The sequence below is a fragment of the Paroedura picta genome, chromosome 3, assembly GCF_049243985.1.
Source record: "Paroedura picta isolate Pp20150507F chromosome 3, Ppicta_v3.0, whole genome shotgun sequence".
Taxonomy (NCBI): domain Eukaryota; kingdom Metazoa; phylum Chordata; class Lepidosauria; order Squamata; family Gekkonidae; genus Paroedura; species Paroedura picta.
Window position 1 is genome coordinate 89,525,790 of NC_135371.1, and position 26,428 is coordinate 89,552,217.

Here is a 26,428-nt window from a genome sequence, read left to right on the forward strand (position 1 = left end):
AGTGAAATGTTTATAACACAATTTTGATATGCCCTTAGCTATATTCCATATTCTGATCAGAGGTATGTGTGTGTGTGCAGGGTGTCATTTTAACTTCAGCAGCACTGTTTAAATTTACTGTTCACATAGTGGGATTCTACTGACTGCAGTATCTTTTGCATCAGAACAATGTTTCTTTTTAAACCATTCTTGATTTTTATGCTAAATTGCAGTCACTCACAGGACTGGTTCAACTGTGATTTATGAGAGATATGTGCTAATCCCTAGCTCATCAACCCAGCAGATTTTTAAGGCAGGTAGTTAATTGGGATAAGTGTCTGCAGGTTTATAGGCTTCCTAAATCCCAGCAAAGTTTCCACTCATGAAAAGATGACGTTCCCATTAAGTCTAGACTGAATCTTCCTCATGGCTGTTTTCAACCTACAAGAGTATTCGAACGAAAGTTTGCACTTTCAAGAAAACTTTACTTCCCGATTTAGCTGGAATTGGAAACTGATCTTGACACATAATACAAGCTATCTACTTGACTAGGCGCTAGGGCATGGCAGTGTGGACAAACATGTCAAATCCTTCCTAGAAAGAGGACTTGGGGAAACAGGGATATTTAATTCAGCTTTTTACATATTATTCAGAGCAGCAAGATTTAAACTATACCCTCACTAACCCAAACTCTGCAGCACTGCTGAGACAACTGTATGAACTGAACTAGAGCCAAGATTACTGTGTGTGTGTGGGGGGGGGATATGTTTGTCCAACTGTATTTGGAGTTACAGATATTTGCTTCACTCCTTGGAAGAATAAATCAACTCAGAAGCACTCATCTGTTATAGACCAAAAAAAAAACAGACTACAAAACAAATCAGGCTCCCATACTTTTAAAGACTGGTTTCAACATCTGAATTGTAAAGCAAGATTACAGACATTATCCAAGTACTGTAGCAAGAATAAGTTACTTTTCATTATCACACATGAACTGGTGAAGAGAGAACCCTTTTCACAGCCATTATAGCTGTTTGAATGCCCACAGCCGAGTCTGAGGAAGCAAGCATTGTATCCGACCAAAATATTATGAAAGAGGGGGTTTCCTTATAAATTTACAACATTAGTGGGATCAGCATCTTTTTTGATTTAAAAATTTAAGAAACAGCTGCTACACTGTTTAGATGCGTATTTCTTAAGGAATGTTAACATCATACAATAAGTGGTTTTACCTTCCTAATTCTATTTTCATCCCAGGAATTGCTAAGGATTCTCTATTGAGGTTGGTGTGGCAGGAAAAATATCAAAAAGCAATCTTATTGCTCTCCCCAATGCAATTTCACATTGGTTTATGGGCAGTGGCTGGTAAAGACAATGCATCTTCCAAGGCAGCTGCACAAAATGGCTGCTATCTGCAGTACCTATGGCCATTGATAGTAATTTGAATCACCGTGACCTGTAGTGTATATATATTGACCAGCGCTTTCTTACAGGTACCACAGTACAACTAAGAGCAACTTGTCAACCAGTTAATGAATAACAGTATTAGTGCATTTACACAGCTGTCCTGCTGTAGCATTAACTCATTTTCCACAAAAGTAATACATTCAGGTTTCAAGTTTCATATCACAAGCTGTTGTTTACAAGATGGTATATTAATTTTAAAAAGTGGCAAAGATTACTAAGAAGGCCAAGCTGTTTAGTCACAACAGAAATACTAACACTGTAGTACTCTGTACTAAACCAAATGCTTTAACAATTAAACACGTATCATTAAAAAAATGTTGCTATCAACTGGTGATTAAACTAGGCACATTTTACCTAATAAATATGCTTCCAATTTGTAGATTCAGTATATTTTACTCCCATTTTTAATGTCGCATACTCCTGCCCCTATGCAATTAATTGAGGAACATCATTCAGCGTCATATAAACAATTTCTTATTTGCATAGACAGCAATACCCTCTACAGCCAGTTTTGGCCATTCTGGCCCTTTGCCTTATGGACTGTTTACCATGTTGGCATCATATCAGGGAACCACATTCTTCCCAGGTGCTTGGAAACTTCAGAATGAATTTGATCCAGATTGTAGTCACTGTCTGGAATAAGTACTTCTTCCATGATAGATAGCTGGGTGAGTCGGCCTCCACACATCTTTACAAATTCAATAAAGCCTCGACAGGTCACTTCACATTCACCAAGTCCCATAGCAGTTAGATTCTTACAGCGTTCGGCAATGCAAATTAATTCATCATCCAGTGGTTGAAGGCCATTAGCACATACAACCAACTCAATCAGCCTCGGGCAGTTCATTCCAATACGTCCAAGCATTGATTTGCTAACTGCACGACCAAAGTAAAGATGAGTTACAGGGGTTTCCTCTCTGAAAAATGGATCAAATTCTTCCTCATACAGGAAGAAATACATCACAATATTTACTTTGGGGGAATGTTTGACAAGGGCATCCCAGCTTTGTTTTTTGATGGTGTGAAATTCAACTTGTCCAGGATTCTCACTCACAACGTCTATACGGAGATGTTCAAGATTAGCATGCTTCTCGCTGGAAAGAGCTAGCAACAGTTCATCACTTAGTAGGTAGTAGTTAAGAGCAAGCTCCCTAAGGCCATGACACTGATCTGCAACACACAGAATTCCTAGGAAAGAGAAAATAGTGCCAATAAAATCAGTATAAAAACCCCACATACATTCATCTCAGTCCTTCCAACGAGGCACCAGAATTCTCAGACTACAAAGCACGGGGGCTTTTTGCCCACTGCATATATCTTTCTATATCAGCAAAAGAATTTCTCAAAGTTTTAGAAAGTGAATTTTCAAAGCCAAGTACTATTATGCATAATTCATGAGACAATTTAACAAATAAATTCTTATATCACACTAAAGGTACATGATTTTATTTTTAATACATTTCTATAATACCTCTCTATCCAGACAGGGTCCCACAAGGTGGTATACTCCAATGGCAAACAAATCCAGAAGTTCTATTTGGAATTATAAAATGCAATCTATCTACTCATTTAGATAGCACTGTCACTGCTTATAAGTCTATTAACATACTTTGCAGAAAGAATGTATTAATTTTTTTTGAAGCTCATAACCCTTCTATGCCTATGAAAAGGAGAACCACTGCACCCTTAGCCAGCACATCAACAGGCAATTCTGTTTCAATTGCTTAAATGTGTGCATACTCATCGTCCTGATTTAAATGAGGCCAATTATTAAGATCAAGTTATGTCTTTTTTGGATCCCACACCTGGAACTGCCTCAAACAAATTTAGACCACTAGTTTATCAAGATCAGTATTGTCTACTCCTTCTGCAGATACTTTACTGCCCAAGTGATGGCTGAACCTTATATGTAACTCATTCATTCGCTTCATTGTCAACTAGTAAAAAAGCCCATTGTATCCAGAAGACAATGGGCGCTAGCAGGCAGGGACCAGAGCGAGGGGCAGGCGAGGGACAGAGCAAGGGACAGGCTACCTGAAAGAGGTGGCGGGTGGCGGCTCCTCGGCGTCTCGTGGTTTTTGGTGGGGAGTCCCAGGCGTGGTGCGCTGGGCTGCGGCGGCTCCTCTGCGTTTTTTTGATCTTCTGTGGCTGGGGGGGGGGGGTGGGTTCTTTCTGCTGCTTCTCGGAGGCCACGCCCGCGGATCGGGCCGCGCCCGTGGGGCCGCGCCCGCGGATCGGGCCGCGCAGGCGCGGCCTGGCCCTGATTCCCTCTCGGCGGCTGGAGTCTCAGCGGCTGGAGGTTCTCGGCGGCTGGAGTCTTGCCGGGGGCTCCCTCAGGGGCCGGCCTGACGCGTCAGGCCGGGAGCAACTGCGAGCCGCGCTGCGCGCGGCTCGCAGTTACTGGGGCTGGGAATCAGAGGGACCAATTGGCAGGCGCTTCGCGCCTGCCGATTGGTCCCTCTGATTGTCTGTCATGAGGAAGGGTCCAATCCGGACCCTTCCTCATCCCGGACACATCCCGCCCCAGAACCCCTTACTATTTTATTTAGTCCGTGGCGCCCGCGGCGCCACGGGCGGTGTACAGATATTTATTTACGGTCATTCAGACCAAAATTCAAATACATGCAATTAAAAACTAAGACAATTTAAAAAGAGAAAAAACAGTAATGCTAGCTCAAAAACCAAACAAAAATCCTTTGAGAACAAGTATTGGAGTCCACACCTACTGACTTTGCTACTATAAAAGCAATTTGGCTTACAAGTTGCTGCCCTTATGGTTCATCTGCTCACCAAGATAGAATTGGCTTTGATCAAGCAGCAAAAGACAGTCACATATGGTGGTAGGACTGGTCATGGTTGGTGCATTCTGTAAACTTGGCTATGCAAAGGCACTACTTCTGGGTCTACACTTGCTACACTGTAATATTTAAGGATGACCCAATCAAATTTAGGTTATTTTTATACAGTCAAAATTGAGACATTCAGAGAGAAGCAACAAAAACAGACATATACAATCTCTTTCTTCAGCAGAATGAAAAAAGCTTGACTCAAAACTGACATAAAAGCATAGCAGCTAAATACCTTGAAAAATTCGATTTGACATAATTTTAAAACTCAATTTAAAATAAAACGTTAGTAGAAACAATTCAACATCAACTGCTACTTCGATTTTATATTTTTGTTTTGCCAGTTATTACTTACCAGCAGGAGATACATGAGGACAGCTGCTCATTTTAAGCAACTTTAAAGTGTCACTATTATTAGCAACGAGGACTTTCAAAGATGGATCATCTACTGGTGTGTCTTCAATCTTGATGGAGGATAATGACTTTGAATTGACAAAGACTACTGTCAGTGCTGATACAAAGTGAGCCTATTCAAATAAACAAAGCAGAAAATATTTACCAAGCAGTTATTCTCCTTGGACGTGGAGAGAAGCCAAAAGTACAGCTTAAATGGTTGCTAGGCATTTAACCCTTCCCTGGAGACCCCACTCCCTTTCTCCCAGAGCTAAGACTGGGAGAAAAGATTTCTGAACTGGCCAATTCAGGGATTTTTTGTTCGGTTCAGTGCCAAGAAGAGTTGGTTCTTATGTGTCACTTTTCTCTACCCAAAGGAATCTCAAAATGGCTTACATTCACCTTCCCTTTCGTCTCCCCATAACAGACACCCTGTGAAGTAGAAGAAGAGTTGGTTCTTATATGCTGCCTTTCTCTACTCAAAGGAATCTCAAAGTGGCTTACAGTCACCTTCCCTTTCCTCTCCCCACAACAGATACACTGTAAGGTAGGTGAGGCTGAGAGAGCTCTGATATTACTGCTCAGTCACAGAACAGCTTTATCAGTGCTATGGCGAGCCCAAGGTCACCCAGTTGGCTGCATGTGGAGGAGCGGGGAATCAAACCCAGCTCACCAGATTAGAAATCTGCACTCCTAATCACTACACCAAACAGGACCTCCCCTTGCCCCCAACCAGAATTTCCTGGTTTATGATCATCCCTACTTAGTAATCATTTAGTTATTTAGTTCATGGCTACCCTACGACAAACCAAGTTTCAGTGATGTTATGCTCCCCTTGCTCCTCCTATTCTCCTCTAAACAGAGAATGAAAGGTTTCTAAGTTTGGAAAACCAGGATTAAATGCCAGTTCACTGTGACATCAGAACTGAAGCATCAGCATGAATTTAAAACTGGAATTAAATCAATATTAAGAATCCTGGTGTGGCTGGGGTGAAGGGAACAAACTACTTAGATCTAGATGTCATAATAAACTGGAGCATGATTCAAGGCCACCCAAACCTGAAAAGGAGGCAGCTGCACTTCTCCTGAAATGAGAGAGGCAAGCACTTGAACATAGCAAAAAGTTCATTCCATATATATCCCCAATAAACCTGCTTTTAACTTCTGGACACAGCTATGTTACACAGCAATCAAGCAATTATATCAGTGTGGCTATCACAATGTACACAAATCTTTTTTTTCTGAATAGATATGCTTAAGACACTAGTATAATTACTTCCCAAATGATTCAGAGCATCTATATAAAGTTTGTAAATGCTCCTGCATCAAATAGATTTAATTTTCTGCAGGATCCACACCAAAAGAACATTTGAATTAAGTCTTATTTCTATTCTAATCATTTATTGGTCTGGTATGCAACTTAACCATTTCCTATTTAAAAGACAACCTGGCAAGATCTATTTCAGAAAGTAAAAACCTACAATCTTATTTATTTACATTTGTATATCGCCCTCCCCTATGGCTCTGTGCAGTTCACATAGAATGTAACAGAACAATATATTAAACTGACTGAATGTAATAAAGGTAACAATAATAATAACAATGAACAGAGAATAACATTCTAACATGCCATAGCTGGTCAGACCTGTTGCATAAGTTCAAGGGAGGGGGATTTGGAGCCCAGTAGATGTTGTATAGTTTTGGTCGACCTCAACCAAATGCCTGGTGGAAGAGCTCCCTTTTGCATGTCCTGCGAAACTATTTTAGTTCCATTAGGGCCCTGATCTCCTCTGGGAGCTCATCCCACTAGTGGGGGGAAGGACAGAGAAGGCTTTGGTCCTGGTTGAGGTCAAGCAGACTTCCTTGGGGTAAGGGATCACTAGCCAGTTGGAGGTGGCAGAGTGAAGAGCTCTTTGAGAAGTGTAGGCAGAGAGGTGGTTCTTCAGATACCCTGGGCCCTGACCACATACGGCCTTGAAAGTAATTACCAAGACCTTAAACCTGATCCAGAATTCAACTGGTAGCCAGCATAGGGACCTCCATGGTGTTGCTGTGAGGACCCTGACCGCCACATTCTGGAACAGTTGCAGTTTCTGGATCAAATTTAAGGGTAGGTCTGCATAGAGTGAGTTGCAGAAGTCTAGCCTCGAGGCGACCATTTTGTGGATCACTGTGGCTTGATGATCTGAGGCCAAGTAGGGCACTAGTAGTTTAGCTTGGTGAAGGTGGTAGAAGGCCAGCCGCACTACTCTAGTGACCTGGGCCTCCATGGAAAGGGAAGCTTACAGGATTGCTCACAGATTCATGGTGGAGTAAGCAACTGAGAGTTGCACTCCATCCAGGTTGGGCAAATGGACTTCCTTACTTGGACCCTTCCTACCCGACCACAGGACATCTGTCTCTGAATAACTGAGCTTCAGACAACTCTGCATGAGCCACCTCATTACTGCTTCCAGGAAGCTGGCAAACGCTTCTGGAGAAGAATCAGGGCAGTCATACATCAGGAGGAAGAGCTGGGTGTTGCCCGCATATTGGTGACAACCCAGCCCAAACTTCCATACCAGTTGGGCAAAAGGGCACTTGAAGATATTAAATAGGATCAGAGAGAGGACCGCTCCTTGCAAGAGTCCGCATGAATGGTTAGCCACGTTTTTATCTACAGTAATGACCCACAGGGCAAAGAAGTAAAGGTCACTGGTTTATTTTTTTTTTTGTATTTGCTGCTCCTTTCCCTGCTGCAATTTTTCTTACAGGTTTATAGATCTGTATTTCCAGAACTGTTTTGTAAACTGTTTTATTATGGATGCCATTAAAGGTTTTTGTATTGTATTGAGTCTGCATGTGAGTTGTTGGCGGCTTGAAGATCTCCCTCTGCCCACGACCTCGGAGAAAGGAGATCTGCCATTGAAGGACTGGTCCTCCAAATTATGGCATCAGTGAGGCGATGAGCTGGAAGCTCATGGTTGACTGTGTTGAATGCTGCTGAAAGGTCTAATAATACTAGCAGCGCTGACCTGCCTCTGTCCAAGTGGCGACAGGGCATCTGGAGGTGCATTGGGTGCACGGTACACCACCCAGATGGCCACACTCTCGATTGATCCCCACCAGAGGCCAACACAATCACATACCTGGAATTGACAGCGCGAGAAGAGCCCTGAAGGAGAAATCCTCTCAGATTAGGACTGTCACCCTTCCTCCCCACCCCGGAGTTCGAGACTGATGGAGGACAGAAAACCCAGCAGGGACTAGCTCTTTAAGGGCAACTGTTTCGCCCTCCCTGATCCAGGTTTCCATCATGCATGCCAGGTCCACTCTATGTTCTGCAAAGTAGGTTTGCAGGGTAGAAGATTTGTTGTTCATTGACCTGGTATTGCAGAGCATCAGTGTCAGAGGCAGGTTAGTCATCTTTGCCCCCACCCTCGTGTCCCGAAGAATGGGATATAGGTTGGAAGGGGCCTGGGTATGATTGTATTGTATTTCAGGTCCCTTATGTTCTCCCACTGCTATCTCTGCCTCTTCCATTTATTATTGGGATCCCTGATTCCCTTGGGTCAGATTGAATTAATTGGGGGTGATCAGTTTGGATTGTATCAATCAACAGGGTTGGGTCAATCAATATAGTGAACAGTCAATTTGGATTAGGTTGGAGAGAGAGGGAGATAGGATGAATTAATTGGGGTCATCAATTTGGGTTGAATCAATCAAGAGAGCAACAATTGAGCAACAATTTAGAATAGATTTAGATTAGGTTGGTGGTTGACTGGACAGTGCCTTTTCCCCATCTCTTCCCCCTCTCCTTCCCCTTTTTCCTCTCCCATCTCCTGCGCTCACTAATGTTTCCTGCTAAAAATTTTCCTTCATGTTTACTCTTGTGGATTACAAGCAGTCTTTCAAACATGGATTATGTGTTTCATTTGCACTCAAAATGTAATCAGGCCACCTTTTGTCAACATGTTTTTCAGTGTTTCAGACTCTCCCTGACAAAACTTCTACATGAATCTACCAATAATCTATACTGCACACAACATATTGAGAGAAAAATCTGTACTACCTTGTCTACTAATTTACCATGTCATAGTGCTAACAAGTCTGTAGGTACATTCTGACAAGTAGCTAATAAAGCATCATCTGTATCTGTATTACTATCATAAGAAAACAGCTGTCAAAGTAAGTCATAATCTGAAAGTAAAAAAAGAGTCAAGCCACTGTAAAGTCTGTATCATGCTGAGCTGAATAGAATGCAGTATTCCCTGTTACAAGATACAAAAGTAAATTGCAGATTATTCTCTTTTCAATCAGATACTATTTTAACCAAAGACTTCACACACTTCCATTTTGTTCATTTCATATTTTGAATGAATACTGTTAAGATCACATGTGTTTCACTAGTTCCCACAAAGACCTACTGCAATCAGAATTCTGCCCCAATCCACCTTGTAACACTAGAAATTGTCACTTTTTCCATCATTTCACAAAATATATAGCTGGGTCATGCATTTTCAAATTGTCAGACTGCCTATTTGAAATGGGGGACACACATTCGTGTCCTATTTTTATACACAATTTCCGTAAGTGGAAGTTCAAAACTGCAACACATTACCTTTGAAATATTCATGAAGCTTGGCTTTGCTGTGGAAATCAAGCCAAGGGTCTTTATAGAACAATTCACCAGTTGAGAAAGGATGTCACAAGCAGCTTCTGCAGACTCAGTACTACTGTCAACCTGAAGGATAGTTTTAAGGAACGTGTCAGATTTTACTGAAAGATGTTGGTATGTCAAGCTGAAGGTATCCAATACTGGTGCAATGTGTTAAGAGTTCTCTAGTTCTCTGCACTATAAAGATATCGACAGCTGTTGCAATGCTTCTTAGTCTCAATTAAAATCTAGCTATTTCTATTTTTCTAATGTGTAGCCCTGAAAAGCAAAATAGGTAATATGGGGAATTAAAAAAAGGAAGAGACCCCCACATTCTACAGAGGAAATTAACAAGACTTCTGGTGACCAGCATTCAATCTACACCTAATATTTTAAAAGGTATTTTCAAGTATGTGTACATTTAAAAAATATAAACACAAAAGGGTCAATTAAACAGAAAATGTAGCTAGGCTGCATCTATATTTCTACACAACTCTATATATTTTTTTAAATTAAATTCTGTATTAATTTTTTAAATTAAATTTATATCCCACCACTTCAAGTATAACCAGTTCCACAGCAATTTCAACATTTAATGCCTCAAGTAAAAAATCAGCACCAATGTTCTTATGCAGTTTGAAATGAATATGGTGGCAGTTGTACCTCAAAGGGTTAAGCTATTCACTGCCACTGATGATAAAAGTAACTCTGAATCAAGGAATTTCCTTTATCACCCTCTAGTATTAGCTTATTTAAGAGGCATGAATAAGGTGACATAGTTTCTATAGATGAATGTGTTTTTTTACTGGAACTCTAAAAATATACACCAGTGCTAAATACTAACTTGGCTGCAAGTCTCTACTAATGGAATAGAATTGGTAGGAAGAATTTTTGTTTATCCCTTTCTGCCTACTTATCTTGAAAAGCAATGTCTGAAAGTTGGGAAAACCCTTGGAAAAGTATAAAATGCCATGGAAGGGATGTGTGTGTGTATCAAAGGGCAATTTGGTGGAAATTTAAAATGCACATCCTATACTTTCAAAATCACAGAAAGCACTCAGGGAATAGCTCAAACGTTCCTTTTCTATGCTGCTTTTAAGAGTCTTATTATCAGGAATATAATTTGGAATCTGTAAAGATTCTCTGAACTCCATGCCATTAATTATGCCTTGGTTCTGTCTACAACAACAAAGGCATAATAAATGCTGTGCTTAATACTCTAGTGGAGGTGACAGCATTCCAGCTGAACTATTCAAAATCTTAAAAGTTGATGCAGTAAAAGTGCTACACTCAATATGCCAGCAAGTTTGGAAAACTCAACAGTGGCCACAGGATTGGAAAAGGTCATTTTACATTCCAATCCCAAAGAAGGGCAATACCAAAGAATGTTCAAACTACCGCACCATTGCAGTCATTTCACATGCTAGCAAAGTTATGCTCAAAATCCGACAAGCTAGGCTCCAGCAATATGTGGACCGAGAACTTCCAGAAGTACAGGCAGGATTTCGAAGAGGCAGAGGAACGAGAGATCAAATTGCCAACATACGCTGGATCATGGAGAAAGCTAGGGAGTTCCAGAATAACATTTACTTCTGTTTCATTGACTATGCTAAAGCCTTTGATTGTGTGGAGCACAACAAATTGTGGCAAGTTCTTAAAGAGATGGGAATACCAGAGCATTCTATCTGTCTCTTGAGAAACCTATATGCAGGTCAAGTAGCAACAGTGAGAACCAGGCATGGAATTACTGATTGGTTCAAAATTGAGAAAGGAGTTCGGCAAGGCTGTATACTGTCGCCTTACCTATTTAACTGGTATGCGGAGCACATAATGAGAAAGGTGCGGTTAGATAGGATTAAGACTGGGATTAAAATTTCAGGGAGAAATATCAACAATCTCAGATATGCAGATGACACCATTCTAATGGCAGGAAGCAGAGCATCTTGATGCGGGTGAAAGAGGAGAGTGCTAAAATTGGCTTGAAACTCAACATCAAGAAAACTAAAATCATGGCATCCGGCACTCTCAATTCCTGGCAAATAGATGGGGAAGAAATGGAGGTAGTAACAGCTTTTTCCCCCCTGGGCTCCAAGATCACTGCAGATGGGGACTGCAAAAAAGAAATGAAAAGACACTTGCTCCTGGGGAGGAAAGCTATGGCAAATCTAGACAGCATCCTAAAAGGCAGAGACATCACACTGCCAACAAAAGTGTGTCTAGTCAAGGCTATGGTCTTCCCAGTTGCAATGTATGGCTGCGAAAGTTGTACCATAAGGAAGGCCGAGCGTCAAAGAATTGAGGCTTCTGAACTCTGGTGCTGGAGAAGACTCTTGCAAGTCCCTTGGACTGCAAGGCGAACAAACCGGTCAGTCCTAGAGGAGATCAGCCCTGACTGCTCCTTAGAAGGCCAGATCCTGAAGATGAAACTCAAATACTTTGGCCACCTTGTGAGAAGGAAGGACTCCCTGGAGAAGAGCCTAATGCTGTGAGCGACTGAGGGCAAAAGAAGAAGGGGACGAAAGAGAATGAGGTGGCTAGATGGAGTCACTGAAGCAGTTGGTGTGAGCTTAATTGGACTCCGGGGAATGGTAGAGGACAGAAAGATCTGGACGATCATTGTCCATGGGGTCGCGATGGGTCGGACATGACTTCACAACTAACAACAACAGTAACAACAATAATTAAATACTCATAATTACTGAAACAAGGGTTTATATAATGACCTTTGTTTCTTTGTCTAAAGACAGATGTTTACCTTGAAGCTGACATACTGCAAGTGATCAGCATGTTTCTTAATGATCTGCTGGATGAGATCTGGGTGTGTCGACTTGAGGTATGAAGTAGCAGGTTGACTGAGCTCAAATTCAAATTTCCTCCAGAGATCAGGGATATGAAACACTTCATTCCATCTTCGACAAACGGAAGATGCACGAGCACGGTCAACAAGAGGCAGGAACTGAAATATCTGCAAGATTACATGGTGGGGTAAGGTTCCCCAGTCTACCAAGGTATAAAGGTGAGATGTACTGCAGTAACCAGGTTTTTGTTTTTTTGTTCTCTGTAGCTTTTGAAGAACTGGATTTTCAGCTTTATCTGTTTGCTTGACCCTCTTCATTCCGAAAGTGAGATGATTTCAAGTACAACAATGCTGGGACGAATAAAAGCTACAAAGTTTTCTGTAAGTTTTCAAGTACAGTAAATCCCTAGAAAAGTAGATGGCCAAGAAAACAGTATTAAAAATCTAAGTTATATACTACTGGAAGAAATTTCTGGATCAGTTAACAAAACAATCATCATTTTTCATGGTTATAAAACTAACAACATGCTTATATCTAAAGTTTATTTAGTATTTGGAAAGTTGAAGTATACAAATATTTACAGTTTTTCAAATGGAATTGCTAAAATGTAATATGCAGCACCCTCTTTAGTTTCCTTTCTTCCATTTACTGTTTCTGCACAAAAGTTCCTGGGATGGAGGACAACCTCCATACAACTGAAGTCTTACAATGTTTTAGATTATGGGAAAACTAAGGTTTGACATTAAAGCAGAAAAATGAAGATCTGGATATGTTCTTTCAAGAATCCAGTGCCTGAACAGCCCTATCCAACAGTCCCATTCTGTAGTTTCCCAAGGACAAATCAAAAACTAGATCAGATGGCAAGAGAATTATGAGAAAGAGGAAGGCCCAGACCACATCGCTAGCAACTGATGCCATCATGCCACCATCATCTGGACAATGCTCTGACAAAAACGTTATGGTAGAAACAATTTTTGCACAGAATTTTTTCCTCAAATATCAGAGTATCACAGTATGATGGCATCACTTCCTGTGTGGCAATATGGCCTGGGACTTCCTCATACCCCGGCAATCCTAGCAAGAGAATAAATCAAACTTATTGCTAGAAGAAAAAAATTAAGCTTCCCAATATGAGCCAGGATTCTGACTTCCATGTCAATAAGAATAAAGATTCTAATGTTCATCCCAATCAGAGCATCTCCCAGGTACATGCAGAATTATGAGTTTCCCACCCTAGGATAGCTCATCAGCCATTTAAAGATCTTCTCTTTTAGTTCTGCCCTCTTGCTACTTCAGAATTTTGCCAACTGGGAAGAGACTGCAGTATCATGCAACATTAAATTTCCTACTGTTTCATTGATCTGCTCTCCCACCCCTCCAAATTTAGTCCCTTAACGCCCAAGTGCCTCTAAAAGAGAAGCCTTTCATCTTCCCCTTCTCTTCCTTTTTGAAGACACTGCAGGATCATGGAGGAATGGTGGGTTCTCATTTTGGCCTGGCCCAAGCAAAGACATTTAGCATAACTGAGACCGCATCCATGAGGAATCATCTGCTTTATGTGTTGTTGCTTAATCCCTACCTTTTTCAAGGTATATTTCTATATACAGGATTTTTTAAAAACAAGGTTTAGACATTGCAAACTTTGCTAAATCTTTAAACTATCATGTTGCTTGGGTAGTTCACACTAACTAGCAAATCTACATAAAAGCAATAGAATAATGCTTCCCAATTAATAGCTTGTCTACGGTAAGGCAGCAGTCATGCAGTCTGAAAGCTCTGCCCATGAGGCTGGGAGTTCGATCAAGTTGACTCAGGCTTCCATCCTTCCGAGGTCGGTAAAATGAGTACCCAGCTTGCTGGGGGATAAACGGTAATGACTGGGGAAGGCACTGGCAAACCACCCCGTATTGAGTCTGCCATGAAAACGCTAGAGGGCGTCACCCCAAGGGTCAGACATGACTCGGTGTTTGCACAAGGGATACCTTTACCTTTACTTTGTACAAGTATCCATGTCTGAACTGAATTTTGATTAGATTTTGCAATTACTTCCATTTGAAAAAGGACTACATGTTGGAAGAACTAGAGGTAGTCATTACAGGAAATATTTACAAACTTCCCGAAGATGTCACGATTGCAAGCCGTGACTTCTTCAGGTAATTTGTAAATATTTCCTGTAATGACTTCCTATAGTTCTTCCAATATGTAGTCTTTTTTCAAATTGAAGTAATTGCAAAATCTAATCAAAATTCAGTTCAGACATGGATACTTGCACAATAGCATGACCCAAGATCATACAGTGTTAAAATCCAAGCTACCAGTTTTTGTATTATCATTGTCCCCAAAACAGGACAATCATAGAGCAGACATAGACACTGGTGACTCGTATCTAACACTGCATATTCCTCACACCATATTTTATCTCACACTGAATACTGAGGAACAATATTCTGTAATGAATTAAAATTTACACTATGAACTGCTGCCACAAATTTTAACACATCTAGAGCATGTGTAAATTTGAAGCCTTTAGGAGAATTGCTTCAATTACTACTTCAGTTCAGTAGAATGTTCACATCATGTCATAAAGAATTTAAAACCCATAAACAGGATCATCTTTTTCACAGAAGGATTTAATGTTGTAAGTGGGGTTCTCCTACATAAACACAAGCAAATAATCCTCAAAAGGTTGCAGAAATTACTTAACAGCTGCTTAAATAGTTTAGATTTGACCAGAGATGGAATGCAACAAGATTTCTACTCCAAAGGAAAATGTTCTGTAATTCAGATTAATACCTTGACATTTTTTGTTCTGTAATATACTAGATTTTCTAATGATGAAACAGACAAGAGCCTAAACCTCCATAATATTCTGAAAAACAGTCAGTGAAAAAGGAATACATAGTGTGTGCACATAGGGGGGGGGGGGAATGGACGGGACATTTCTGAACAAGTATTCCTCAACAGTGGTCCCCAACCACCGGGCCGCGGCTCCCTCTCCCCGCCCCCCCAGCACCGAGAAACTCGCCAGGCCGCGAGCAAATCGGCCGCCAAAGCAGCCAATTAGCTTACGGCCCGGCAAGCTTCTTTCTGCGGGGGGGGGGGGGGAGTGCGGCAGGCGGCACACCAGCGGTGCAAACGTGCGGCAGTTTCGTGCATGCACATTTGCGGCCCCACCAGGAGTGCAAACGCGCATGCGCAGCGTTTCGTGCTTGTGCGTTTGCGCGGGGGCTGCCGCGCATGTGCGGCGCCCGGATCGCCCCCCCCCCCCCGGTCCGCAACCCCAAAAAGGTTGTGGACCACTGCTCTACAATACAATCTTACTGCATACTCCAAGAACTGTTGCATTCACTCTACAAATATTTGTAGAAGCTGTTGCATTCATTTTACAAATATCTTGAAGCAAATACTGTTATATTTGAAGAGTTTTTGTAAAATTAACCATGTTTGAATATACAGATCATAATATAATTAACCTGAACAAAATTTAGCATGATTTTCTAACCCTAGAGCCATTAAGAGCAAGAAGATAATAATATAATTGATAATGCTATTCAGAAGGTATTTCAATAATTATTTGAATCCAGGGTTTTTTTTAGCCATAACACCAAGGGTCCTTAACCTTTTTGAGCCTGCAGCACCTTTGAAATTCTGACAGGCATAGAATCAAAGAACTGGAAGGGATCTCCTGGGTCATCTAGTCCAACCCCCTGCACTATGCAAGGACAATCACAACCCTATAGCTCATCCACTGTAACCTGCTACCCCCTTGAACCTTCACAGAATCAGTCTCTTTATTAGATGGCTATCCAGCCTCTGTTTAAAAAATTCCAAAGATGAAAAACCCACCACCTCCCGAGGAAGTCTCTTATTCTAAGAAACTGCTGTGTCAGGAACTGCTTCCAGATGTTTAGATAGAATTTCCTCTGAATTAATTTTATCCCACTGGTTCTGGTCCGTCCCTCCGGGGCAAGAGAGAACAACTCTGCTCCATCCTCTACATCAGTGGTCCCCAACCTTTTTATCACCGGGGACCACTCAGCGCTTGACAATTTTACTGAGGCCCGGTGTGTGGGGGGTAGTTTACTCCTCTACTCTCAACCACTGCCCTAACGCTCTCTGATCACTATGGTAATCCCTTCAAAATAAGATACAGACACGCCACAACAATGAACATACGGAATATTTTATTTTCATGGAAATTTTAACTCATGACAATGACAAACCAATGGGAACCCTGAGCTTGTTTCTCTGCAATGAGATAGTCCCATCTGGGAGTGATAGGAGACAATGACACCCGAAGTGTGTTGTAAAGAGCCGGGGGGGGGGGAAGTAAAGGGTCGGGGGGGGGGAAGAAGGCGTCCTTCGCGGCCCATCTCCAATTAGTCGACGGACCACATGTGGTCCACGGCCTACAGGTTGGGGATTGCTACTCTACATGGCAGCCTTTTAAATATTTGAAATGGTTATTAGATCCCCTCTCAGTTGTCTCTTCTCCAGGCTAAACAGGCCAAGCTCCCCCAACCTCTCCTCATATGTCTTGGACTCCAAACCTCTCACCATCTTTGCTGCCCTTCTCTGGACACACACAACAGGCACAGCTTGCCAGACAGAGCTGTAAAATGTCTGCCACTGTAGGTAAAGCCAGCCACAAAATGGCTATTACCACTTACTTTCAATCACAGTGCTACTAAGACATTTTTAAAAATCAGCACAGCCATTGAAATCTCTTTATAATCTTGCTTTATAAAAGCCCCACCTGGCTCCTCCCTCTTTCTGAAAACACTTGATGGATGCCAGGTCACCATGCTGGGTATCCCTGCTTTACACCTATCAGTCTTGTCTAAGGAAGACTACCAAGTCCTGAAGAGCAATTAATTTTCCAGGAAGACTACTTTATAGACTAAGGAGTACCTCAAATTCTACCTGAATGTTGTAGTAAGCCTTGTTGCTGCAGATACCACTTTCTCTACACCATTTTTGCATCTAGTTAGTAAGGCAGCACCTCCCAGGGTGAAATTTGGCTTAAGGGCTTCCAGTTGCTTTAAAAGTCTCATGGAATGGACCATAATAGGTATGCTTTCTACAGCTGACATACAAACAGCATGAAGTATACTGCTGAATAAAATCTCAAGATTATACCACAATGTTACTGCACATCCTCTGAGACCACATTTTATGCAGAATACCTGACAAAATGCTGGTTATTTGCTATATGTAGAACCAGTAAAGAGAGGGTCTCCAAAGCTAGTGTGTGAAGGAAGCAGAACAAATTTTTATAAGGGCTACTTCACTAGAATACATAAAACTGTGGTTTCTACCTCATTCTGAACAATCAGTAACTCACATACAAACATATTTTATTTGAACCATCATGTTTCAAATAGATCCAAACACACTTTCTTCATGTGAAGAAAACAAAAATCTACATTCAAGTCGCACAAACTAGAAAGCCTTGAACTAAAGGTGCACATGCACACATACCTCCAGAGAATGTGGAAGTTCCTGTCTAACACAAGCACCTTTATTTTGGCTGAATAGCCATCCCACTGATGAGTCATCCTGTTTGAGAGGAAAGGATTCCTTAAGCAGGGTGGAGTTCCAGAAGAAAGATTGACCTGTGAAGTGCTGAGTCTAGGAAATCTATATTAAGGACTGAGTTACAGTTTTGGGATCAAAACTAGTAAAAAAGCAAGCAGTTTATGCTAGTGGCCTGAAATGAACGGTATCTAGAATTGATCAGTATTACAAAGTGCCATCAGATACCAGAAATCTAACTGAAGAGAAGACTTGTAAGGGCACCATCATCTAAACTGAAACATTATAAGCACTATTCGGGTGGCATATACTGGCCAAAAATATCAGACAAAACAACCTAAGTGAAACGTGTACACTAAGACACCTAAAACAGGCATGGGAAGTCACTTTGATATGCTTAATCAAAAGTATTACATAATACAAACTAAGATCTAGTGCCTATTTTTTCCTTCAGTATTCTATAAACTATCATCATGTATAAATAAAACTATGTGACTATTATGCAGATAAAACCACTACAAATCTTATTTTATCTAATAAACACCACAACCTCCCACACACATTATTCCATTGTGTAATTCAAGTTACCTGACCTTTATAGCCCAGGCTAGCTCGATCTTGGAAGCTAAGCAAGGTTAGCCTTGGCTAGTATTTGGATGGGAGCACTTAGAGAATACCAGAGTCATGATACAGGCAATGGAAAATCACCTTTGGACATTTCTTGTCGGACTGCCATAAGTCAGCAGTGACCTGAAAGCACTTTCCATCTCCTCTTCAAGTTGCCAAATTATATTTATTTGGCTTCTTTTAAAACTATTAATTATTTAGAGTTTTAGGGAAAAGGGAATTATAATGGAAAGAACCATTTGATTTTCCTAATTCTTGAAGGATTTGTTCAGAAAAGTCTAGCCAAGACTCAGAAGATGAACTATCTGGAAAATGCATTTGCAAAGTGTGTCAATGAAATTGCCAGAAAGCATTTTTCCACATGCATTTGTTTGGGATCAGAGTCAACAGCTTCACACACCCATGTAATTTGCCACTCACCTTCTTGGCTGAGTACTGAGTGGCAAATGCCTATCCACCCTTGTTCCACTCTCAGCCAAAGCCTGACAGCTGCCACTGCCCTGTTTTCCCCAAGCTGTGGAAAAACAACGTAATGCTGCAGTTGTATGTAATATCCAACACTGAACAAGGATGTAGGAAGCAGGCAGGCAGTGCATGCACTCACATGCCACAGCTAAAGGTGGAGATGAGGAATAGGGCAACAAGTGATAGCAGGTAGGGGACTGTTTGCCTCAATACTTTTTTGTACTGTTAAACCTATCTGGCACTGTTGGGACAACCAATCATTCTATCCTTCAAAAACACGCACACTTTTCAAACACAACATGCTTGCTGAAAACAGAAATAAGAGAAATTTGGAGTAGTACAACAGAATGCGTGCTTGGAAACGTATCAAATTACTTAGCAGTCAGGATTCAGAAGTGTTGACTTGATATTCTTCATACGATTCCTTCTATAACAGTAGTGCTTGGCTTGATATTTCCAGGTTTGGGGGCAAAAACAGCAACCACTGATGTGCTTCCTGGTTACCAATTGCTGTTTTGTTATTTCAGCACTTCTTTACCCCTTGTCATGTTCTCTGTCTTCCCTTGCCCCATTCATTCCCTTTTCCCATTCCTCCTCTTCCTGTGTCCTCAAGCACCCCCACCCCAATCATCAGCAAGGTATGCTTCAATGGAAAGGAATGAGAGGTTGCAGTGGCTGTGATAGGAATGGGGAGGGGAAGACAAGATGCAGATGCTTCCTGAAAAGCATGGATGACACCCACAGATTCAGGTATGCAAGCCAGGTTCAAACTGGGGCTTAAATGCTAAAAGCCCTGAAACTCCATTGGAGTTGGCAGACCAGTCTCCTACCAAGAGCTTCCTAGCTTAGATCAAAGGAATAGGTAGGAAAGGAAGCCTGGATTGGAGTACAGATAGAAACCACAATGCAGTATTCTGCCATTCACTCAAAACTTTGCTGTCTGTTTCTGTTCCTTTCCAGGCTACTCCCCCCATTTTTTCCATCTCCTCACCTCCTGTGACTGAGTAGATCTGGCACTCCAGCTACTCACCATCCCTAATCTATCCTTGGCAAAAATTATTTGAATGACCCACATCTACACTGTAGGCAACAGACCCTTGACAATCTAAAAAGCATGAGTTAGGGCTCCACCTATACTGCCTTATGAATACCTTCTCCACCACCTTCTGTATTACTATTCTTTATTTTTAACTTGCTTGCAAAAATGCAAGTAGTCCTATTTTAAATACACTGCTTCTGCTACACTTACCTGGAAAGTGTGTAAGATAAAACAAATGTTGGTTATTAGAGCAATCATAATAATTAAAATTTACTTTTTGTGCTTTCTTCTCTCAATGTGTTCAAATATTTTTTTAACATTAGATACCCCAACCTTTTCATGAACAAAAATATTAAAGGATTCCCCACAGCAGCTACTTTGTTGTGTCTTTTTAAAATTCCAGAAGTGCCTACAGGGTTGCAAAAATCTTATTTGAATTAGTTGAATTCTTAGCAATGCTGGGCAAAATAAGGCACTTATAACCAGGGAGAACAGAATTTTTACAAAAAAATTAAGAGGGAAAATTAAAGCATCCTGGCTCACATTGAAATTACCCTGTCAATGATTACAAGAGATGTTGCACTATGTTAAGACAGCGATCCTGTCTATCACGGGATTGCTAAGGTGCCTCTTCAAAAACAAATTCTTTATTCAGGTGACAAATAATGCAGTTTTGGCATTTTTAGATGCAATGATATATCATTAGCTAACAGTAAACAAGAACTGAACAAACAATTTTGCAAAAAGTTCCACCACAGAAGTGGTGCAGCAACACAATTTTGTGACTAGAATGAACTAGACCTCTGATTTTGTTCTCTGTAAAGGAAATAGTTGATTTCTTCTTTGTTTGACTGCTGATTTGATTGTTCTTTGACATATTGTTTCTGACCTTAAAACACATTTGTTTCACAAAGCAACAGAATATTCCTGAGACCACAGAAAGTAATATACTGCACAAAATACATGTAAAGCATAACTGAATTTATTCAATTGTTGATATCTATTAGAACTAGTGTGGTAATGTTAAACCCAAATTATGTACCATCATTCTCTTACCTAAAGAATGTGTCCAAGTTACACTTAACATTGGATGAATGAACTGGTTTATCTGCGGCCATGAGGCAATCACCCACATCTGTCTGCTTGCACTTCTAGGCTAGGTAAAATATAAAATAAATTATATTTCCCAAAATTGAATTTCAGTAAGGATTTGTCAAATTCCTATGATGTGCAAAAATTTAATAACTACAAATATACCATGACACTTTAGACAAGGATCATCTTGACACAATCAATGGCTGGAGAAGAACAAACTGCCAAGGAAAGGGTTAGAAGTTCACACTTGCAATGTTTGCATTAACAGATAGCATAACAGTTGGTCATCATATCGGGTTACTTTTTACGCTTATTCCACTCTTTCTCCACAGAGTTCAGATGGCAATCTTCCATTTCATGCTCACAGCTCTGAAATGGATTCGCCATGGTCCTACTATGTAGCAAAACCATAGAAACAAACAGATTAGGTTGAGAAACTCAAGATTCTTCAAGGAAATTGAACCCAGATCCCCCTAGTCTAACATTCTGAGACCTAAAAGGGTATGAGCCTTTTTAATTTCTCTTCAGATTCAGTACATCATAATAAAAACTTACAGAATATAAATAAAATATTTAAGTGCATACAATAAATAATTAAAAGTCTAAAACCAATTCCATCCATAATTGCTGATTCTTTCAGTGGCAAGGAATTAATTGCTCTGATACAATTATAGTCATGTCAAAATTTAAAGCAATTCTCTTGCATTTAAGTGGAGAGAGAAAGCAGCCATAACACTGTTTGATATCTGCTATCACAAGCCAGCTTGCCTTACTGGATCTATTTAAAATAGATGCATCTCAAACTCTCAGCTACCAAAATAGATTTATCTAAGCATCATTGCTCTCAATATCTCTGTACTTCATGGAGAGGAATAAGATTTAAAAAATAGTGTTCAGTTTCACCATATTTGAACAAACTCTTGAATCTTTTTGATATTCAGCTTGCAACACGGGACAGGTCGACCCACTTGCAAATGAAGATGGTTTTCAATCACCAATCAAATATTCAAGTAAACTGAACTCAGTTCAAATGTTTGCAATTGCTTGCAAGGTTCCTGAGTGTCAGGAATAAACAACAGAACTTAAGATGTATAGGATCAAGGTTCAGCAATGGTAAACACACATACACCCTATGTCTGTACAGAATCCCATACTTTGCGGTGAAATAACTGGGTAAATAACCAAGTATTTATTTATTTATAAATAAATAAAAAGTATACCCCACCTCTCTTGACAATGTCATCTCAAGGTGGCTTACAGAGTAAAACAATAAAACACTCTCATTTGAAAGGATATCTATTTTGGGTTTAACATCACGACTCTTAAGTTCCTACTAAAATGCTGATAAATTAAAGTATGTACTCACTGTGATTTGTGCAGCCTAGCAATGCTCAACTTTTAGACAGTCCTTTTGTTGCCAACACAAACAGCAACCAAGAAGGCCAAGTTAATGCATGAGATTAATCTATAAGAGGAATAAAGGACAGGTACCTATATCAATATCTCTCTCATAAACTCATTACACAGTATATATATACAAAATAAAGACGCTGCCATTTATGTTGCATTTACATTATTAATACTTTTCTCCAATAGAAGCAGCAAGAAAAATATCAAGACGTATGTGCTGGATTGTCTATTCTGCCTAACAGAGTCTGAGAACTTTTGAGTGAGTGGCTGCTCAAACAGACTTCTGTTAAGAGAGTTGGTGCCTTGGGTACCAACCTTAAATTGGCTGTTTCGTTCACCCTAGCACCGCAGAACCTTGCAACAAACAGGAGGGAGACACCCTATATGTCAGCTTGATGCCCAAGAAGTACAAGCGCCCACTTGGGATTCCAGGCTGTCACGGTCAGCCTGGAAAAGGACCAGGACCCAGCCCCCCCCCCCCTCTTATTCGTGCTGCAGGAGCCCCTCCGAGCGCCCAGGCGAACCGCAGACCTGCTGCTTGCATGACCTGCCTTCCACCGCAGCCGCAAGGGAAAGGGCGGTGAATTCCCTCCACCCAAGTCGCCCCACTACATTCCAAGGCGTGTTGCTGAGACGCTGCTGGCAGGGGTGCGGCCAGGGAGAAATCCGGGCTCCCTAGGGGCAACCCCTCACTTCACTCAATGCTTACGGGCTCTCGGTAGTCCTCTCGAGGCGGGAGGCAAAGCCCCCACCCGCCCACCTCTCCCCCGTCAGCCCCTAACGGAGCGGCTTTGAGCATGTCTGCAGCTGCTTCCCGCCCCTTCCGCCGTGGCGGAGAAACTACCAGCCCTCTCCAAGCTCGCCTCATACCTGCCCCAGGCCACCCTCAGCCCCAAGCTCCCTCTCACCAGGAAAGCCCAGAACAGTCGCCAGCTGTAGAGCGATTGGGAGGCGCCTCGTCTCCTCCGCGGTAGGACCTCAGACGAGAAGCAGGAACCGCTTGGCAGCTACCGGAGCCCAACGACGCACCTTGCCTGCACGCATGCGCACACGGCCCGGCGCCGGTTGACCCAGATTTCCGCACTTGCGTACAACGCCTGTGTGCCGCCAGGGTAGCTTAGATGAAGCGCCAATCTGGCCCCTCCTTCGGGAAGAGAATTGGCACAGGGGGGTCACGTGACTCTTGGTGCCATTTTGTATGGATGGGATTTCTGTAAGGATTCTAAAATGGAAGATGGAGATCTCGAGGAAAAGTGGGAAGTAAAAACGAGGGTTAGGAGTCTTTTCTAGTTGACAGTATAGATTATTTTATTTCGGTTACTGAGAGACACACTGAATGCTCTTATTTCCTCTGGATATTCTTTTCATTTGTTTGGGGACATCCCAACATTCAGTGAGGAGAGATTCAGGTGGGTAGCCCTGCTGGTCAGAAGCAGCAGAACAAGTTTGAATCCCTTGGCCCCTTTAAATCCAAGTTTTTTTTATTGTTACTTCAAACAAACAGGAAAGCTTATACCCAGAATAAAACTTGGTGGGACTTAAAGGAACCACAGGGAAAATTGCTGATATAGATTTCTCATAGTGGTGGCTGCTCTGGGCTGCTGCTGGAGCCTCATGCTCCACTCCTTGTATCCCCACAGGACCAAGTTCAGTGGTGGACCCTGGCTGCCATGGATTTCTGCGTCCCCCACAGATGCAGCCGGAATGAAAAGGTTCTGCTGCAAAGGGTGTCTGCTTGCCTGAATTTTCACAGTTCCGCAGGGCCTGCAAAATGGAGCTCTTCCGCCGGCTTTTGGTTGAGGCTGACCAAAGAACATCTACTGGCCCCCCAGAAAAGCCCCTATCCGTATAGTAAATTCACACCGGTTTTTCATGGGATTGTTGGGTAATTAGCAAGTTAACTAGATGTTATACACACCATTATTACCAGTTATAATCTCTGTTACTATTATTTACTTGATTTTATGAATTATCTTTTACTTGTTATGTGTACTTCCTCTCATTATATGTAAACCGCTCTGAGCCAAAAGGGAGGGCAGTATAAAAAATATAAGAAATACATAAATAAATTGGTAGTGTGTAGCTATAGTAGAGAGAGTTCATAGATGCATCTAAATGGTAGATGTTCTTGGCATTGAATGCAACATTTCATATGTTAAGGTTGATAAAAGTACGTTGGCAAGACGAGGGAGCAACATACAAGCCATTTTGCCAATTTGTCATAGAAATGCATTTAAGTCTGGTAGTATTTAGGGATTATTCCTAAAAACACCGAAGTAACATATGAAGGCTTGAGAATCTATCTCGGTCCTGTGCCCCCCCCCCCCCCATATTTTACTCATATTTCTTTTCCACAGCTTTTTGGTTCTTTTTATCTTTTAATGTAGTTACTTATGTTTTATATAGTCTACCTTTCTCACAAGAATTCAAGGTGGATTACATATAGTAAGCCAGTACAGTCATAAAAATGTGATATTCCTTAATCAATGCATTAGGATTTTAGAAATCCGAAACCACAAGAAAGTATTGTAATGTGGCAGAATGCTTGACACTTTCCATCTCCATTAAAACAAGAACCCCACTTGAGGTTCCAGCCACTGGAGACTGGCCAAGGGCCGATACCTCCAGCAGAATGCTTGAAGACTTGCAGGCCCAATGCTTTAGAAAAGCCCAATGGTGATCTACTAGATCTGAGCCTAGACCTGCTCTTTTGGAGTTTCTTACCTTGTTGGTATGGAAGATGGAAAGACCTTGAGAAAGGGTCCTATTGCCTGTCTTAGACCATTTATGCATTAGAAACTTCACTGTCTCAGCTCCTGTGCAGGAGCAAAAATCGGGGGCAGATGAGTAACACCGGACCAAATGCTCCCCTTTGTGGGTGCAGGAAGAGGTGGGGCAACCTGCCACGACTAAAACTCCAGCCTGCAGCCCGGCATGAAACCTCCAGTGCATAAATGGTCTTAGAAAGAATGGGGAAACAATCCTGCTTGAGGCTTCAGGCATCGGAGACTGGCTAGTTGCAATTGCATCTTGAGCATCATGGACTGCTGTTGGTGCTGGCAGACCTCAGGTTTGAGTAATCCTGCAGCTGGCCCTGACTGCTCTTGAAAATCCCGGCAGAGCACTACTAACAATCATGAGGAATCCAAACGATCATAAGGAAATCACAGTGAGTGGTCTGGCTGATACAGACTTGGAGGCTACTGGGACTACAAGAAGCAAGAGGATTGGAGGTGAAGGTCAGACCCATCCATCCCCGATACATAGGACTTCCAACATGGACAAGTGGCCGATCGAAGCAGCGGTGGCAGAGCAGCCCTGCCCACCCCCAAGCTTCTCTTAGGCCTTTCCTAGTAGCTTCAGCAGTCCAGAAAATTCTAATAGGATGACCACTCAGGTTTTCCTGCACTTTTTCCACCTTCCCTCCACAGATTGGAGGATGCAAGCCTTTAGTATAGCCTAGGCATCTCCCAGCTTGTGCATATGCAACCAGGAATCATATTGGCCTTTCCATAGCTAAGAATATCTGGCTAAGTGGAGGCTGTGGCTGATTTCACCCATAATGATGCTAGCACTGGCAATATCAGCAGTTTTTGAACACTAATCAAGAGATGTTCCCTTTCTGCCTCACCACTATTGTCAGGGATGGGATTAGGGGTGGAGGAGCACCTTTCAACCATAGGCTCTATGGCAACAAGCTCTGATAAAGAGGAAGGGGAATGGTCAGAACATTCTCCTAGACCTTTCCTAAAGAAATTCTAGGCCTTTCAAGGCAAGAACATTTCTGCAGATTAAAAAAGGTGTTGTTCCCTTCCCTTAACTACCAATTCAATACAACAAAAAACCCTGCTCACCGCTTTCAACAAATTTAGATACTAGAGGTTTTAAGAGACCATCCAAAGCATCTTCAGTTTCTCTGTTCCCTAAATTCTTTGATTACACGCTAAAGGCACAATGGGTAGTTCCAGGCGATGGCACTTTCAGACACGGGGAGGAAAAGGTCTTTGTCTTTCCAGCAGACAACATGGAAGACCTCAGGTCACTCTGCTAGATGCTTCAGTAGTTGTCTTATATTCATGAACAGAGCTGCCTAAGGATGTGGACAATGTGTTTAAGCATTCAGTGGATGATGATGATG

At 41.7% G+C, this 26,428-nt stretch overlaps 1 protein-coding gene across 9 annotated transcripts; it reads right to left on the bottom strand.

The window, feature by feature from the left end:
* Positions 1-859: 859 nt before the first annotated feature.
* On the bottom strand, positions 860-23,384 carry LOC143832406 (F-box/LRR-repeat protein 21-like). 9 transcript variants are annotated; one of them, XM_077326771.1, is made up of 10 exons: positions 23,199-23,384; positions 22,247-22,345; positions 20,842-20,941; positions 18,702-18,795; positions 17,601-17,678; positions 12,077-12,524; positions 9,286-9,408; positions 5,082-5,117; positions 4,648-4,819; positions 860-2,634 (listed from the first exon to the last, which is right to left on the bottom strand). In XM_077326771.1, the coding sequence occupies exons 6-10, from the start codon at positions 12,434-12,436 to the stop codon at positions 1,991-1,993; spliced, it is 1,335 nt and encodes a 444-aa protein (XP_077182886.1). In that variant the 5' UTR covers positions 12,437-12,524; positions 17,601-17,678; positions 18,702-18,795; positions 20,842-20,941; positions 22,247-22,345; positions 23,199-23,384; the 3' UTR covers positions 860-1,990. The 9 variants fall into 9 exon arrangements, with proteins under 9 accessions (XP_077182886.1, XP_077182890.1, XP_077182884.1 ...); XM_077326775.1 differs by lacking the exon at positions 17,601-17,678 and having other exon boundaries at positions 20,842-20,936; XM_077326769.1 differs by lacking the exon at positions 17,601-17,678.
* Between the last annotated feature and the right edge of the window lie 3,044 nt (positions 23,385-26,428).

Excerpts from the sequence above, each read along its gene's own strand:
- LOC143832406 (XM_077326773.1), bottom strand. The coding sequence starts at position 12,436 with ATGAAGAGGGTCAAGCAAACAGATAAAGCTGAAAATCCAGTTCTTCAA. Across the intron at positions 9,409-12,076 it reads TGCAGTATGTCAGCTTCAAG|GTTGACAGTAGTACTGAGTC; the intron begins GTAAACATCTGT and ends ACTATCCTTCAG. Across the intron at positions 2,635-4,647 it reads TCCTCATGTATCTCCTGCTG|GAATTCTGTGTGTTGCAGAT; the intron begins GTAAGTAATAAC and ends TCTCTTTCCTAG.